Genomic DNA, 15099 nt, shown 5'->3' on the forward strand with positions numbered 1-15099 from the left:
TTACTCCTTTTTTGAATAGGCTATAAGAAAAGGCACCTCTTTATCCAATTAAGGGTTTGTATAGCAAATATTTCTAAGGCTAAAATATAAAACATATATAACATTTTTTGTAATACTCATTTTTCTGACGTTTATTGTATTTTTTAAGAATGCTAGAAAGTATCAGTAATTTCAGTACAAGAGTCACTGTTACTACCATTGACATTAAAAAAAGAATAGTGTTACACAGGAAGTTTTTAAAAATAATCCTTCTTGCGTTTGTCCTTCCATTTTCCTGTAAAACAAACAAAAAATTATATCCAGCTCTTGATTTTGTGTATAAAGCTAGCCAGAAAATGTAAGTACCCCTGCCCATTCACCTTGTTACCCTTTCCATTATTTGGGTTATGAAATAAAGATCCCCAAAGATCTCAAGCTACCTTTGGAGATTATATTGAAATTAAAGATTATAATTAAAGTATTCCATGGACTTGGACTCTATATTCTGCTGTCAGCCACAGTGAACTAAAGGCTTTAGTTCTGCATTTTATTTTATACCCTTTTGGATAGGTAGATGGCAGCATAGTATTTTTTGTAACCTTTTTTTTTCTTTTTTCTTTTTTTTTTTTAATTCTAAAGCTGAATGTTTATTCCCTGGGTGGGGAAAAGAAAGTGTTAACAACTCTTACTTAGGTTTTTTTTTTTTTTTTTTTTAAGGTGAAAGTGTTTATTCATTAAACAAAAGAGAAAAAATGGATTGCCCTTTAAACTTTGTTGTAATGGCACTTAACCTGTATTCATTAGAAAACTGGTACATTATGGTTAAGCTCATGGGAAAGAGAGAGTTGAGAGAAAGCAGGCTATTCACAAACTCTGGGAAATGAACGGTTTGGAACCCCGATTTTCTTCCCTTTCTCTCTCTGCCTAGATTTCTCTTACAGAGTTTTTTCTGAGTTGGATTGTTTTAATTGCTTTGCATTTGCCCCATTGTTTTGTAGAGTAACAATGCTTTTTAGATTTTTTGCTTAATCGTTGCTTTTTAAATATCTTTCCACACACTTTCTGTGTTTTATGTTTTTGCAATGTGAAGTTTTGATGAAATACTTTAATGTATCCTTTAATGAGAGGATAGTAAGAAGGAGGCAGTTAAAAACTTATTCATCACGAATCATTGCCTAACTTTAAAATGTATTTTTAAACTATAAATACTGATTTAAGAGCTTAGTCTTATATTAAAGAAGACTTATGGACCTAAAAAAGAATTACTACTCTGTTGAAAATAGTAACTAAAAAAAAAAAATCCTACAGTTTCTCAATATTAAGGTGAAATGTATATTCTAGAAAAACTGCAAAAACTTGAGTAATAGGTTACTTTTAAATAAATGGGAACAAGTTAAATATTTTTAATTGGAACTATAGAATACAAAATCTATAAAGGCTGCAAATTTTGAAATATTTGGAGAAGCTTTTCTATCAGACATTAAATTATTTTGACTATTTGTTTATCATCCAGATGTATGTTGAATTTTATCTTAAAGCCCTCTTGAAACTAATGTCTTGCATTAAGTAATTATTAGCATGAAAATCATTTTAAGGATTTCAAGGTTTGTAATTTGGAGGGCATGATTTAGCATTTTAAATAAATAAAATAAATGGATATTAAAGAAAATGAATTTTTATTTTTGACCAAGTTCCAGATTTTTGGCTATTTTTCACATAATTATTTCAAATGTTTATAAACAAATGCCTGGCTTTTTCGTATATTGTTAAATTATAATAAATCCATTTCTTTTTATTGTATGCCAGTTGCATATCAAAAATAGTTTTAGAAAGTTATAATTCTTTAAGTATAAAGAAAGGCATTACCATGCTTAGTGTACTTTGTTACATATATAAGTAGTGTGTTTCCCATATTAGAGATTAAGTGACCGAGATTTAGCAAAATTCCATAATTTGTCTAATCAGAATTACCACTTAGCAGAGGTGTGAATTGGGACCATTTCTTTCTGTCTCTAAAGTCATGCATTTTTCCCCAGGGAAATAATTTTAGCAATATTATTTTTGTAGCCTTGTTTATTTTTTAAAATACATATATTAAAAATACTCACAAAATCTGCTTGTTGAACCTCCTGATTGGTAATATACTTTTCTGTTTTCATTGAACCATCCCATTTGAGTGGTTTATCTAATATAAAGACTGTCAAATTATATCTTATAAAGGCATTGTAGTAGATGAAAAATATTTTTAAAACCAGGTACTTGCTCTGGTAATCAGATATTATAGGCATTAGCATCTCTCTACATGAGAAATGAAAGGTGCTTTTCTTTTTTAAAGAAATAATTTGTGATTCTTAGCATAGAGTTTATGCAACTAATTTGTGACATACCACTTCTAAAGTTACATCATTATTTTAAATGTGCTAGATTCAGATAATTTCTAATTGATTCCTTTGTATCTGTCTTTATATCTAACTGCATTTAAAACATGGAGAGAGTGGCAGAAGAGGGGAAGAAAGGAAGAAATTTGAAGAAAGGATATTTAATAAATAAATAAAGTTTAGCAGTCAAACCAACTTTCACCTAGGAAGATACATTATCATTATTCTATTGACTTATATATCTAATAGTGTTGCTAAGGGATTTGGTGTTAGAACTGTGAGACAGAATTATCCCTGGCTAACAGAGAATAGAAGAGTTTGTTGGAAGTAACTTTTTATATTTTAATCTTCAAATATCCTGAATACTTCTGTTACTTATTACTATTTTTTTTAAAATATCTTAGGCTTCACTCAGTAGCCTTCCCTATTTCTAGAAGATCATTTATTATGATCACTAAAGAATGGACAAAATTGCTGAAATATGAATTTAGCTTTTTAGATTTTTTAGCAAGAGTTGAATTTTAAATTCAACTATTAATACTTGATTGTAAAAATCTAGCCAACAGTAGCATGGAATTAAGATTAATATAAAATGGAAATTATTTTAAATGTTAGTATGACAGTCATTTAGTGTTTTTTGTTCATGTATTTTGAAACAGTAGTGGTGATATCATTGGTAATTTTTTTTCCCTTGCAAGGAATAAAGTCAGATATTTAATTAGTTCATCTTTGTAGAGAAAACCAGTTACAAGCACAGAAGCCATATAAATCTTAATTTTATTCTGTAGTACCGGTCTACTGAGCATATGTCGTCATTGAACGTGTTTGTGTAGCTAACAGTTTATCAATATTATAACATTAAGCATACAAAATTGGCTGTTTGTATTTCTCAATAAAAATGGTTTTATTACTTTGAATTTAAATATTAAACCATGGCAGCAATCATTTTTTTTCACCATGAAGGACACCCCTTTAGGGCAGAGCAGAGAGAAAGAGAAGGTAAGTGGGTCCTCTATGATGTTGAGTACATGCAGGGAACCACCAGCCTTTTCCTAGACTTTCCAGGAGTGAGAGCTGAGGAGACTCATTTTATTTGTTTGTTTATTTACTTACTTATTTTTTTAATAATTTTTTTTCTCTGTTGTCTCACCTATATTTTTCTTTCACCAAAAACTATGGCATTGTATTAAATGGTCAGTGCTGTAAGAAAATATTAATCTTTTTTTTTTTTGAAGAGTTGCTTTTTTAGAGATACTTCTGCAAAAAAATGATTTTTATGAAATATTTTGCCCTCAGCCTGGCCGTTACATGCCAGTGAAATTCACTCCATAAAAAAGTTGCATTCATTTCTGTATCAAAATTTAATGTGTAATTCTGAACACTCAATGATAGTTGGTAAGTTTGAATATTGATTTTTTTTTCTTAGCCATTTCCATCAGATTTAACAAGACTGAAAAATGCATTTTACTTGTATGCTGAAAGTCAGAGTTGATACATAGAATAATTCTATAATTTCTTGGCCTGTGTTTTAAAATATAATGATAAAACTTAGCTAAGTCGCATTCCAAAAAGTGTTGATAGCCATATAGATACAACAGGATTTTATTTTACGCAAGAGTAGTTACCACATAAACCTACCCTCAATATGAGAAGCTGGTTATTTAGTCATTTTAAAAATTAAAATCTGTATATTTTACATTTAACAGTGGCTGTTTCCATTCTTGAAAATATAGAAAAGCAAATCCCTAACAGTTGTAGAAGTAGGCAAGAGAGAGAATCTCCCCCAATCAGCATAGGGGACATAGGTAAACATAGGTAATGTTTGGAGATATTTTTGGTTGTCACAATTGGGGGAGTGCTACTAGCATCTATTGGGTAGAGAATAGGGATAGTACAAAATATTCCATAATGCATAGGGCAGTGTACTCCAACAAAGAATGATCCAGACCAAAGTCTAGTGCTGAGGTTGAGAAATATATCACTTAACTGTTAATTTTCAGATTAGTCCTATAAAAACATGATAACTATTTTTAAATAATAGTTCATAAAGAAAAAAAAATGTTTCCTACTGATTGATATAAAACCTATTAATATTTGAATGTAAAATATAAACATATTCATTGTGTGCCTACTGTGTGCACTGGTCCCTGTCCTAGGCTGAAGATACAGCAGTGACAAACTGAGTTCTGTATTTAAGGAGCTTATGTTCTAATTGGGGGAGACATCAGTAAACAGATATATAGTATATAAGGTAAGTATTACAAGTACAGTAAAGCAGAGTAAAGAATGGAGGGTAATGGTTGATATTATATTAAGAAAGTCCTTTTGCATAGTGACTCTTGTGTAGAGAACTAAAACTCAAGCAAGTCACAGATACAGGGAAAATATGCATTCCAAGGAGAGGAAAGAACTGTTGCCAGGAGCCTGAGTTGGAATCATACTTGGTATTTTCCAGGAACAGTGAGAAGGTTAGTGTGTCTTGAGTGGAGTGAGTTTGGGAGAGAGTAATTGGAGATGAAGTAAGAGTGTTGAGGGTTGGAATTAGAGGTAGAGACTTTGTTTTGTTAGGATGTTTAGTAGTTGGTGCTTTGGAAATTGTTGGAGGATTTTGAGTACTTGTACAAACTCATTCACATTTTACAAAGAAATTGTTATAAACTATAAATTACTATATGGCACCAACACCTGAAGTAGGGGATCCTGTACATATAAGACGCAAACAATGATATAAACCAGTGTTATCTCAATAAAAATAGTTTTAAAAGAATAAATTTGACAAGAATGGTGACAAGAAGGCCAGTTACTAGACTATTAAAATACAATGAAAACATTAAGTGATTGTGGACTCCTGGAATTATTGAGAAGTATTCCATGATATTTTGAAGAGCTAACAGGATTTGGCAATGATTTGAATAGGGAATATAAGATAGAAAGAGATAAGAGTGGAAGATTCTTTCAAGGTTTTATGGGCCAAAGTACTGTAAGAATGGAAATACCATTACTGCAGTAGGGAAGCCTGTAGGGAAGATAGGTTTTAGGAAGAAGTTATAGATTTTGGTTTTATGCATCATTACTTTGAGATACATATTTGACCTCCAGGAAGAGAGGTTAACTGGACAGTTAGATAAAGGAATCTGGATTTCAATGGGGTAGTCTGAGGTGGATATACACATTTGGGAGCTTGTAGCATACATATAGTATTTAAAGCCTTGGAACTTGGTATGAGTTTTTCTAGGGGGTTCAGTATAGATAGATAAGAGGTCTGAAGACCATTTTTCAATTTGAGAAGCCAAAAAGATGAGGATGAACCAGAAAAGTGACTAAGAAGGAACAGCTAGTAAAACAGCAGGCAGGGTTAAGAAAGTTGATGGTATATTAAAGGACAAATTATAGCAGTGTGCTGTGGAATATAAATAAGTTGGTAGTCATATAATAGTATTGGGAGGGCCTCCCCTGGTGGTGCAGGCGGTTGAGCACAGCACTGTGAAGCTGTCCTGCAGCACCGGTTTGATCTCGGCCGACCAAGGAGGATCCCACGTGGTGTGGCAGACCTCTCCTGTCTCACCTGCTGCTCCCCTCAGCAGTGTATTTCATCAGTCTGCCTGTGCTGTTCCCTGCTCTGTCTCTGATGAATCCTCTCACCCTCCCTCGAGTCTGGGAGTTAGTTTGAAAGATAGGAGATGTTCAGAGGCCAAAGTGTTTGAAATTGCAGCTTTGTTATGGATGTAGTTAGGGTAAACAATCATAGTTTGGATTTACATTATTGAGAAGAATGAGTCCAGGAAATTCACATTGTGAGTATTTTAAGAATTATTTGTTAGATTATAAGTAGTCAAATCTGACAATATTTACTTGATTGTAAGAAGTCAAATCTGACAAAATGGGTTACTTCATTTTGCTTTTATCAAGAAATGATACCCTTACTACTGCCTGGCTTTGTAACATTTTGAAATTTTAAATGATAAAATTCTAAAAATTCACCAAGTAGGAATATGGAAGTATTTTTGCACTTTGAAGCCTCTTTCCTCCTCTGCTGGTGTATGTGGCATGTATGTCTTATACATGTTGTCTATGTGTTTTTTTTCCCCGTTTATCTCTGCTGTTATATATATACGTAGCAGTCTTTGTAAATAATAGTTTCTTTTGTCCAAGGAGACACTATTCTTTTGTCTATCTTCCTCATTTTTACTCATTCACTCAGTTATTGAGCACCTCCTGAGCTAGTGATGGTTCTAGGCTGCCAGGGATTCATCGTTGAACACAAGAGGCAAAAATTCCTATCTTCAAAAAACTTGCATACTATTAAGAGAGGCAGACATTATGTAAGGAAATAAATATGTGAGGTGCAGGTGAGAAATAATAGAAAAAAATAGAGCAAGGAGATAGTGCAGGAATCTTCGATAGTTTGGTCAAGGAAAAAGCCTCTGATAAGGTGATACTTAAGTAGAGATCCGAAGATAGTGAGCAGGTGGGTATGTGAGGACAGGGTTTTTAGGAAAGAAATGTGGCAACCCTGATGTAAGAGTTTTCTTGATATGTTTGAGAAGTAACAAGAAGCTTAGTGTGATCAGATCAGAGTGGGCCAGGAAAAAAAGTGGTAGGTGACTTTCAGGGAGCCAGTCTGACTCTTGCTGTCTTTCCTCTGTCTTTTATATCCGTTTCTAAACCTGACATCTTTGTCTCTTTATTCACAGGCCGGTGGAACTAAATTTTAGTTTACATTTTGTTATATGTGTTTTGAAAGAGTTCTGTTTCTGTTTTCAAAATAAAGCTAATTTATACTTCATGATCAAAACTTTATTTTTTCATTTTTTGTACCTTTTATATTGTAAAATACACATGCCAAAGAGTACACAAAACAATGTACAGCTCAGTGAGTTATTGCAAAAGCTCTGAACAACATTAATTTGACTTTTTTTTGTTACGATATAGTTTATTTTCATTGCTTATAAATATTGTCATAAATACAGTACTTTAAGATAAAACAATCTATCCATATATTGATGAACATTTACATTGCTTCCTGTTCGGGGGTGTTACAGATAATACCACCATAAACAACTTTGTTTGTGTCTCTTGCTGTATGTATACATCTCTTAGATGAATACATGGATGTCTTTCACATTTCTACCAGGAATTGATTTTTGTGATTCTTATGAGGTAGGAGTCAGAGTTTAATTTTTTCACAGATGTATATGCAGTTAATTTAGTACCATTTATTGTAGAGATAATTCTTTCCCCCTTTTCTGCAGTGACATCTTTGTCATAAACCAAGAGCCATATATATGTATTTGTCTCCAGCTCTTTTTTAGTTCACTGTCTATTTGTCTATCCTTGTGGTTGTACCACATGCCTCATAACTATAGTTTTACAATAAATCCAACAGAAGACCGTTTCCCAACCTTTCATTATTATTATTACTGCTCCCCAAGGGAACCTTTTTAGACATTTCTTCCTTTTCCTTCCATAAAGTTAAGTACTAAGCAATATGATTTTGTCAGGTAGGATTGATTGGTGTATGGCCGTGAACTACTGTGATACCTAAGATTTATTTTCCCTCCAGGAGCCAATTTTCTCCCTCCTTGAGGGAGAAAACCCCTAATGAAAATGCAGTAAAACAAAACTCCTCCTGCCTTATTCTTTTCATATAGGAATCATATGCTTTTCTTTGTTCCTGAGATATATAGAGACAGATTTCTTAGCAGTTTCCACAAATCAAAACAAAGTAAAATAAAGATTCTCACCAGTTAAGTCTATACTGTATTGGTGGGGGTTTTGTTGTGATTGGATATTTGGTATTTGGGATTGGATATTTACATTAGTTATGTATTGCTTAAGGACATTTCTGTCAGTGACAGACCTCATATAGGATGGTGGATCCAACAGACTATACCATATATCCTAGGTGTGTGGTAGGCCATACTGTCTTGGTTTGTGTAATTATACTTTAATGTTCACAAAATGATAAAATAGCCTAATGATGCTTTTCTCGGGACATGTAACACATGACTGTTCTGAGTTTCCTGATCCATAAGGATGGTAAAACTCTTAGAAGAAAATTATTTCAGAAAGAAATTTGAAACATGGCTAATCCAATAATCAGAAGTGAATAGTTCAAACTTCACCTGCAAAGAATATTGACAGTTTTACCAGTGAGTTTTCACTTTACGAATATGAAAGAAAACTGTAATTCCAGTCATACACAAGCTCTTTAAAAGAATAGAAAATGAGAGAGCACTCCTCAACTCATTTTATATATATACAGCATATACTGACTACTAGTCTGATTATGAACATAAACAATTCCCAGACAATGTATTAGCAAACTAGTTAAATATAACCAGTTTGATCATGCTGAGCTTATCTTAAGAGATGAAACGTGATTTTTGTTATAGATAAGTTCATGTGTTTTATCACATTGACTACAAAAAGAAATCATACATATGAATATAATCATGTTATCAACTCTTAGCAAATTAGAATTAAAAACTTCTCTTGTCAGATAAAAGATTTCCAAAAAGTCAGGAACCCAATACACAACAATTCTATCATGCTTACTGGTGAAATGTTGACTTCTTATCCTCCATGTTGCGGGAGAAGGCATTAATGTCCATTCTGCTTAGTATCACCTCTGTTATTAAAGAAATGGTATAACTGCTGAAAGAAATAAAGCCATCATTACCCTTACATGATGTGACTGTGTAAATAATTTGTCCATGGATTCTTTTGAATTATTAAGAACATTCAAGAGGTGTAACTACAAAACAATATTGTGCAAAAATCAATTCTGTTTGAATATATTAACATACATTCCTTTAGACAATGAAGTTAATAGTAAAAACCATTTATAAAAGAATCAAGAAATTGGAAGTTCCTGAATTAAATCTAACCAAAAAAGTACAGGAGATCTCTAAGGAGGGAAATTGTTAAGCTTACTGGAGATACTGTTATATGTGTGTGTGTACCTGAGCATATTTTATAAAGGTGAAAATCTAATTTTAAAATATTCATGGAAATTCCAGTATCTTAGAATAACCAAGACGTTGTTTAAAAAGAGCAAGATGGATGACTTGATCTACCAGGTATAGAGAATTATTATAAAGCAATAGTAACTAAAACCTGTCACTAGTATAGGGATGCACAGTGGTTGAGCGCTGGGTTGCGAAGCTGCCCGCAGCCTCTGCAGCACCGGTTCGATCCCCGGCTGCTCCCCGGCCACCGGAGGAGGGTCCCGCATGGCGCGCAGACCTCTCCTGCCGCCCACTGCTCCCCTCAGCAGTGTACTTCGGTCCTTCTGCCTGCTCTGCTCCCCGCTCTGGCTCTGGTGAATTCTCTCACCCTCCCGCGCTTCTGACTGTACCCAGTGCTTGTATAAATAAATAAAAATAAATCTTTAAAAAAAAAAAAAGTAAATCAAGAAAACAGAATAGAGTGCCCATATCACTTTTGCATGCATGGATACTTGATCTTTGATTACTGAACTTTTTAAATAAACCATCCTGTAACAATTGTATATCCATATAGTTAAAGTCAGTTCAGACCCCTCTATTTCACTGCACAAAAAGTAAACACCAATTTCAGGTGGATTGTAACTTAAATGAAAAAGGCAGTACTGTAAAGCCTTGAAAACCTTTAGATGGATAAATTGGAGAATGTAATCGTTACCTCAGTTGGGAAAGATTTCTTAAGCAGTATAAAAAGCACTTAAGGAAAGATTGATAAACTGGACTACATTTAAATTAAGAATTTGAGGTTATCAAAAATGCTATAAAAAGAGTGAGAAGGTAAACTCAGAGAGGGAGAAGTTATTTGTAATATGCAACTGAAATACATTAGTATCCAAAAATGTATGAAGAATGAATCAGTAAGTAACCTTTACCTTTAAGGAACAGAGTGAGGGAAAGAATGTGATGAGAAGGTAATGCACAGGATCCTCTGCCTACTTTCAAATGTTTTAATATTGAGTGCATGGTGTTACTTTTCTTTAAACTGAACTTAGAGTTTGTACATTATCTGTGCATAAGCATATTTCTTAACAAAAATTGGGAAGAAATTAAGACAAGAAAGAAGTACAGTTATTGTATTTGTTTGCTAAGACTGCCAGAACAAGCCAGCAAAGATTGGGAGGCTTAAACCACAAAAATTTATTTTCTTACTGTTCTGGAGGCTAGAAGATCAAAATCAAGATGTCAGCAGGTTTGGTTTCTCTGAAGGCCTCTGTTCTTGGCTTGGAGATAACTGCTTTCATCCTGTATTCTCACATAGTTTTTCCTCTGTGCTGAAGCATTCTTGCTATCTTTGTGTTTCTGAATTTCCTCTTAAAAGGACAAGATTGAATTAGCACCCACCGTAAGGGACTCATTTTACCTTAAATCACCACTTTAAAGGCTCTGCCTCTAAATGCAGTCACATTCTACCGTGCTGGGGATCAGGATTTTAACAGAGGAATTTGGCAAGACACAGAATTCAGCCATAATAGTGATTATATCATAAAGATCATGAGCAGGAAATGGGTTCTTGTGATTTGGATAAAATTCCCAAGCTAATTTTTAGATTCAGAAAGTGTTCTATCAAAAAAATCTAAGGTAGAATTAAAGATGATGTTCCCCATGGTGCAGAACTAGATTTAATGACTCAAATGTAGATTTATTACTGAAGATATTAAGTATGTGTAAACTTGGGTACAGTTATGTTTGAAAATATAAGTGATAAAAAGCATTTTCTAAATTAAAGTATTTCAGATAACTGATTTACATAACTAATCTTTTATTTGCATAACTAATCTTAAATGTAAATATATAACCAGATGATAAATATAATTGTTTAGTTAAGTCTTTTAGTTTTATCTTTATCCCTAACATTTGTAAATTTTAAATTTTTTTCTTTTTGTTAGAAGATGATATTTGATCTTTTTATTTGATCATATATGAAATTTTTATTAAGCTCTAGTATATGTATTTCTAAAATTCACCCCACTATGCAAAGTCAGGCAATGGAAACCACAGGGAAAATGGAGGCCGAACACTTCAAAATTTCACTTGTGACACTTAAAAGGGTAGGAGCCTAATAAAAACAGCAGCACAGTTTACATGGATTAAATGGTCAATTAATGTATAAATACCATAAAGAACATAGTATTTGCCCGGAAAGAGACCTGGAATTTTCTTGTGAAAGTGGGCATCGGAAAGTGTTGCAGCAGGTAAGTTATTGTGAAGTGATGGAGGGAGGGTCATCTGAAAACACAAGGGAAATTGTAATATCAGATGTGGATGAATGTGCTTTGTGGTAAATTGAAGTTGTTAGGATAAATTGAGTAGATGTTTCAAGGGTGGTAGGTGTGTGTTTTGTGTATTTTTACATGGCTTGATTTAGATGGGTATGATTTTCTGTGTTTACTTCAGGTTTTCCACAGATCAAGTCACAATGAGCAAACAATGCTATAATCAAATTGTTGCTTAGTGTATCAGTCATGTTGGAACAAATTTGTGTTTTCAAGTGGTATTTTAGCAAAACTTACTATTTTTAATTTTTATATCATTCATAACTCCATCTTTTCATCTTTACATGTTTCGCAACAATTCTGAATTAGACTCTTTACTAAAACTCCGAAATCACTTATATTTGCCTGTAATATGACATCTTAAGTTTCCCATTGAAATTTGTTTTTCCACATTAATCAATGAGCAGTTTGGGTAAGGAATCAGATTATTGCTTACATTTGGTAGGTAATCACAATGATATACGGAAAAAACGTTAATTCTTTTGTTTCAAGCAAATACATTATGCTCAGTGACCTATTTTTGGTATTGTTACTAGTATACCTTTAAGTCTTAATCTGAAGCAGTATTTAAAAAAGCATGTTTGAGGATCCTTCTTCTCACTTACTGATTTTATCTACTGTGGTTCTTTTAGTTCAGATTTACCAACAGCTTTTGGAAAAAGAGTTCTTTCACGGTCATTCCATTGATCTCTCTGGTTGATAACAGTGGGGGTAAATAATATCCTTCTTGTTTTCCTGTCCTACCATCAGAATTTCTTTGGTTCACTTTCAAGACCCTTGCTTTTATATTTTGAGCCATAAAATTAGTTTCCTTCATAGTTTTTCCATTTCTTCTTCCTGTCTTGACATTTCTACCATCCTCAGTGCAAAGCTGAGATCTCTCTAAATAAACTGCATACTTCTTGAGGACATGGACCATATCTTTATCATTTTTACAGCATAACATAGTGCTTGGCAGTGGCAGTTGGGTGAGTGGATGAATGAATGAATGAAGTAAGCTTAAAGAGAGTTATCCTTATGATTTTATTATTTTCTCTTCCTTTTAACTAAGTTACATAATTTCAGTGTATCTTGGTCACTTGAACTTTAATAATAGAAGCCAGGTTTGTGCATTTAAGCTTTTAAGCTGTATGGTAGTAAAATTTCCTTTTTGTAGAACCTAAGATTATATACCATCTGTTTTGTTTTTCTTTTAAAGATTTATTTATTTATGCATACAAGAACTGGGGTACAGGCCAAAGGTGCGGGGGGGTTGAGAGGATTCACCAGAGACAGAGTGGGGAGCACAACAAGCGGATCTCCTGAAATACACAGCCAAGGGGAGCAGCAGGTGAGACAGGAGAGGTCTGCTGCGCCATGTGGGTTAGCTCCCTGGCCAGCCTGGGATCAAACTCCTGCCATGCTGCAGTGGCTCCTGATAGCTTTGTGGTGCTGCAACTTAACCCCTTGCACCACCACGGAGGCGCGCCACCAGGGAGGCCCTCCACCATCTGTTTTGTGCTTGTTTCCCCCTGCAAATAGTAAATGAACATACCTAACTTGCAACATTAGGATTAAGGAGTTTCATTATTTTTAATACAATAATGTAGTAAAATCATTAGTTTTGTTACTCATTTTTCAAGTATGTATTTATGAACTAGAACAAATTCAAGGGTGGATGCAGTTTTTAAAATAATGGGAAATATTATGACTCAGTTCTGCATTGTTATTGCAACTAAGTATTAAAATTATTTTTAAGACTTTTATTTTTTCTTTATTATAGGATCTCTTTGTTGTTAGACATGAACTGGCCATAATGAGACTAGCTGCCTTTATGGCCATTACTATGTTGGTTGGAATAACTGGACTCTTTTATACTCAACTGATTGGCATAATCACAGTAAGTATACTTGTAATGAAACATACTTAATGAACATATTCCATAATTATGAACTTGATTCTATAGAATTATAGAAAGTTTGGAAATTAAAGAATAAAATAACCTATAGTCATTTTATATATTAACATTTCCATAGGCTGTATCATTTTAAAGTAGCTATGAACAGTGTACATACAATTTTGTAAAGTACATTTAGAAATTGTATTTTTACATGAGCGCAGACTTTGTTTTTATAACTTTTAATCGTTTCACACTGTTTAGTGAATATATTATATTTTAATTAACCATTTTCCTGTTAATTAGCATCTTGTATACAGTAATTTTTTCTGTACCAATTAACACTACTTTGTATATCTCTTTAAACTATTTGGAGTAAATGCCTCCAAATGGAGTTGATGATTGAAACATTTTATTAGTAATTAAATTTTTACATGCATGTATTAGCCAGATAGGGTTTATCAAATTAGAGAAGATCAAAAAGTGAGAAAGATCACGAGTTAGAATTTAAAAGTTTGATAGTACATTACATTGAAGAAGATAAACACTTTCTTATGTATTATTGGTGGGGATATATGTTGGTATGACTATTCTGAAGGGCCAATACCACTATCTATATCAAAATTTAAAGTACACAGTTCTTTTGACCAATCTCTGCAAATTTATTTTGTATAGATTATTTATCACACGAAGCAGTTTTTCAGAATATATTCAGTGAAAAATATATAGTAAGAAAAATGCTTCAAAATAGAGTATAAAGTGACAGCAATCAAGAAATTGTAGCGTAAGGGTAGACATATAGAATTATGAAATAGAATCAAGAGCCCAGAAATATATACTTGTGTTTTTGGTTAATTATTTTTCAACAAGAATGTCAAGACTATTAAATAGGGGGAAGAAGAGCCTTTTCAACAAATAGTACTAGACCATTAGCTACTCACATGTAAAAAAAAATGAAATTGTATCCTTACCTCATACCATATACACAGATTAACTCAGAATGGTTCATAGTTCTAAACGTAAGATTTAAAACTATAAAACTCTGGGCCTCCCTGGTGGCCTAGAGGTTAAGTCTCAGTGGTATCACCACTGAGGCCTGAATTTAATCCCTGGTGAGGGTGCTAACCCACATATGGCACAGTAGACCTCTCCTGTCTCTTCCAGTGCTCAGTATTTCAATAAATCCTCCTGTTCTGCTCCCCACTCTGTCTTTGGTGAATCCTCTTACCCCCTGCACTTCTTTGTATAAACAATACAAAACTATAAGACTCTTAGAAGAAAACAAAGGCGTATATCTTGGATTAGGCAGGGTATCTTAGATATGATTCCAGAAGCACAAACAACCAAAGAAGAAGATAAATTGGACTTCATCAAAACTATTCAATATAAACTTTTGTGCATCAAAGGAAAAGGACACTGTCAAGAAAGTGAAAAGACAACTCACAGATTGGAAGGAAATATGCACAAATCATTTATCGGAGGAAAAACTTGCATCTACATTATATTTAAAAAACTTGATAAAACTTCAAAAAGGCAACTTAGTTTAAAACATGGGAAAAGGATGTGTTAATTGACATTTCTTCAGA

General features: G+C 33.2%; 1 protein-coding gene across 2 annotated transcripts in view; it reads left to right on the plus strand.

Moving 5' to 3' along the window:
* Positions 1-15099, plus strand: part of ZDHHC21 (zinc finger DHHC-type palmitoyltransferase 21) — a 69005-nt gene that overhangs the window by 35201 nt on the left and 18705 nt on the right. For both annotated transcript variants that reach the window (XM_037491849.2, XM_037491848.2), the window contains exon 7: positions 13400-13516. In XM_037491849.2, coding sequence (XP_037347746.1) covers positions 13400-13516 — 117 coding nt within the window. The remainder of the gene's footprint in view (positions 1-13399; positions 13517-15099) is intronic.

Source organism: Talpa occidentalis, unplaced genomic scaffold (genome assembly GCF_014898055.3).
Source record: "Talpa occidentalis isolate TD23 unplaced genomic scaffold, MPIMG_talOcc4v2.1 talOcc4.7, whole genome shotgun sequence".
NCBI classification, from domain to species: Eukaryota; Metazoa; Chordata; class Mammalia; order Eulipotyphla; family Talpidae; genus Talpa; species Talpa occidentalis.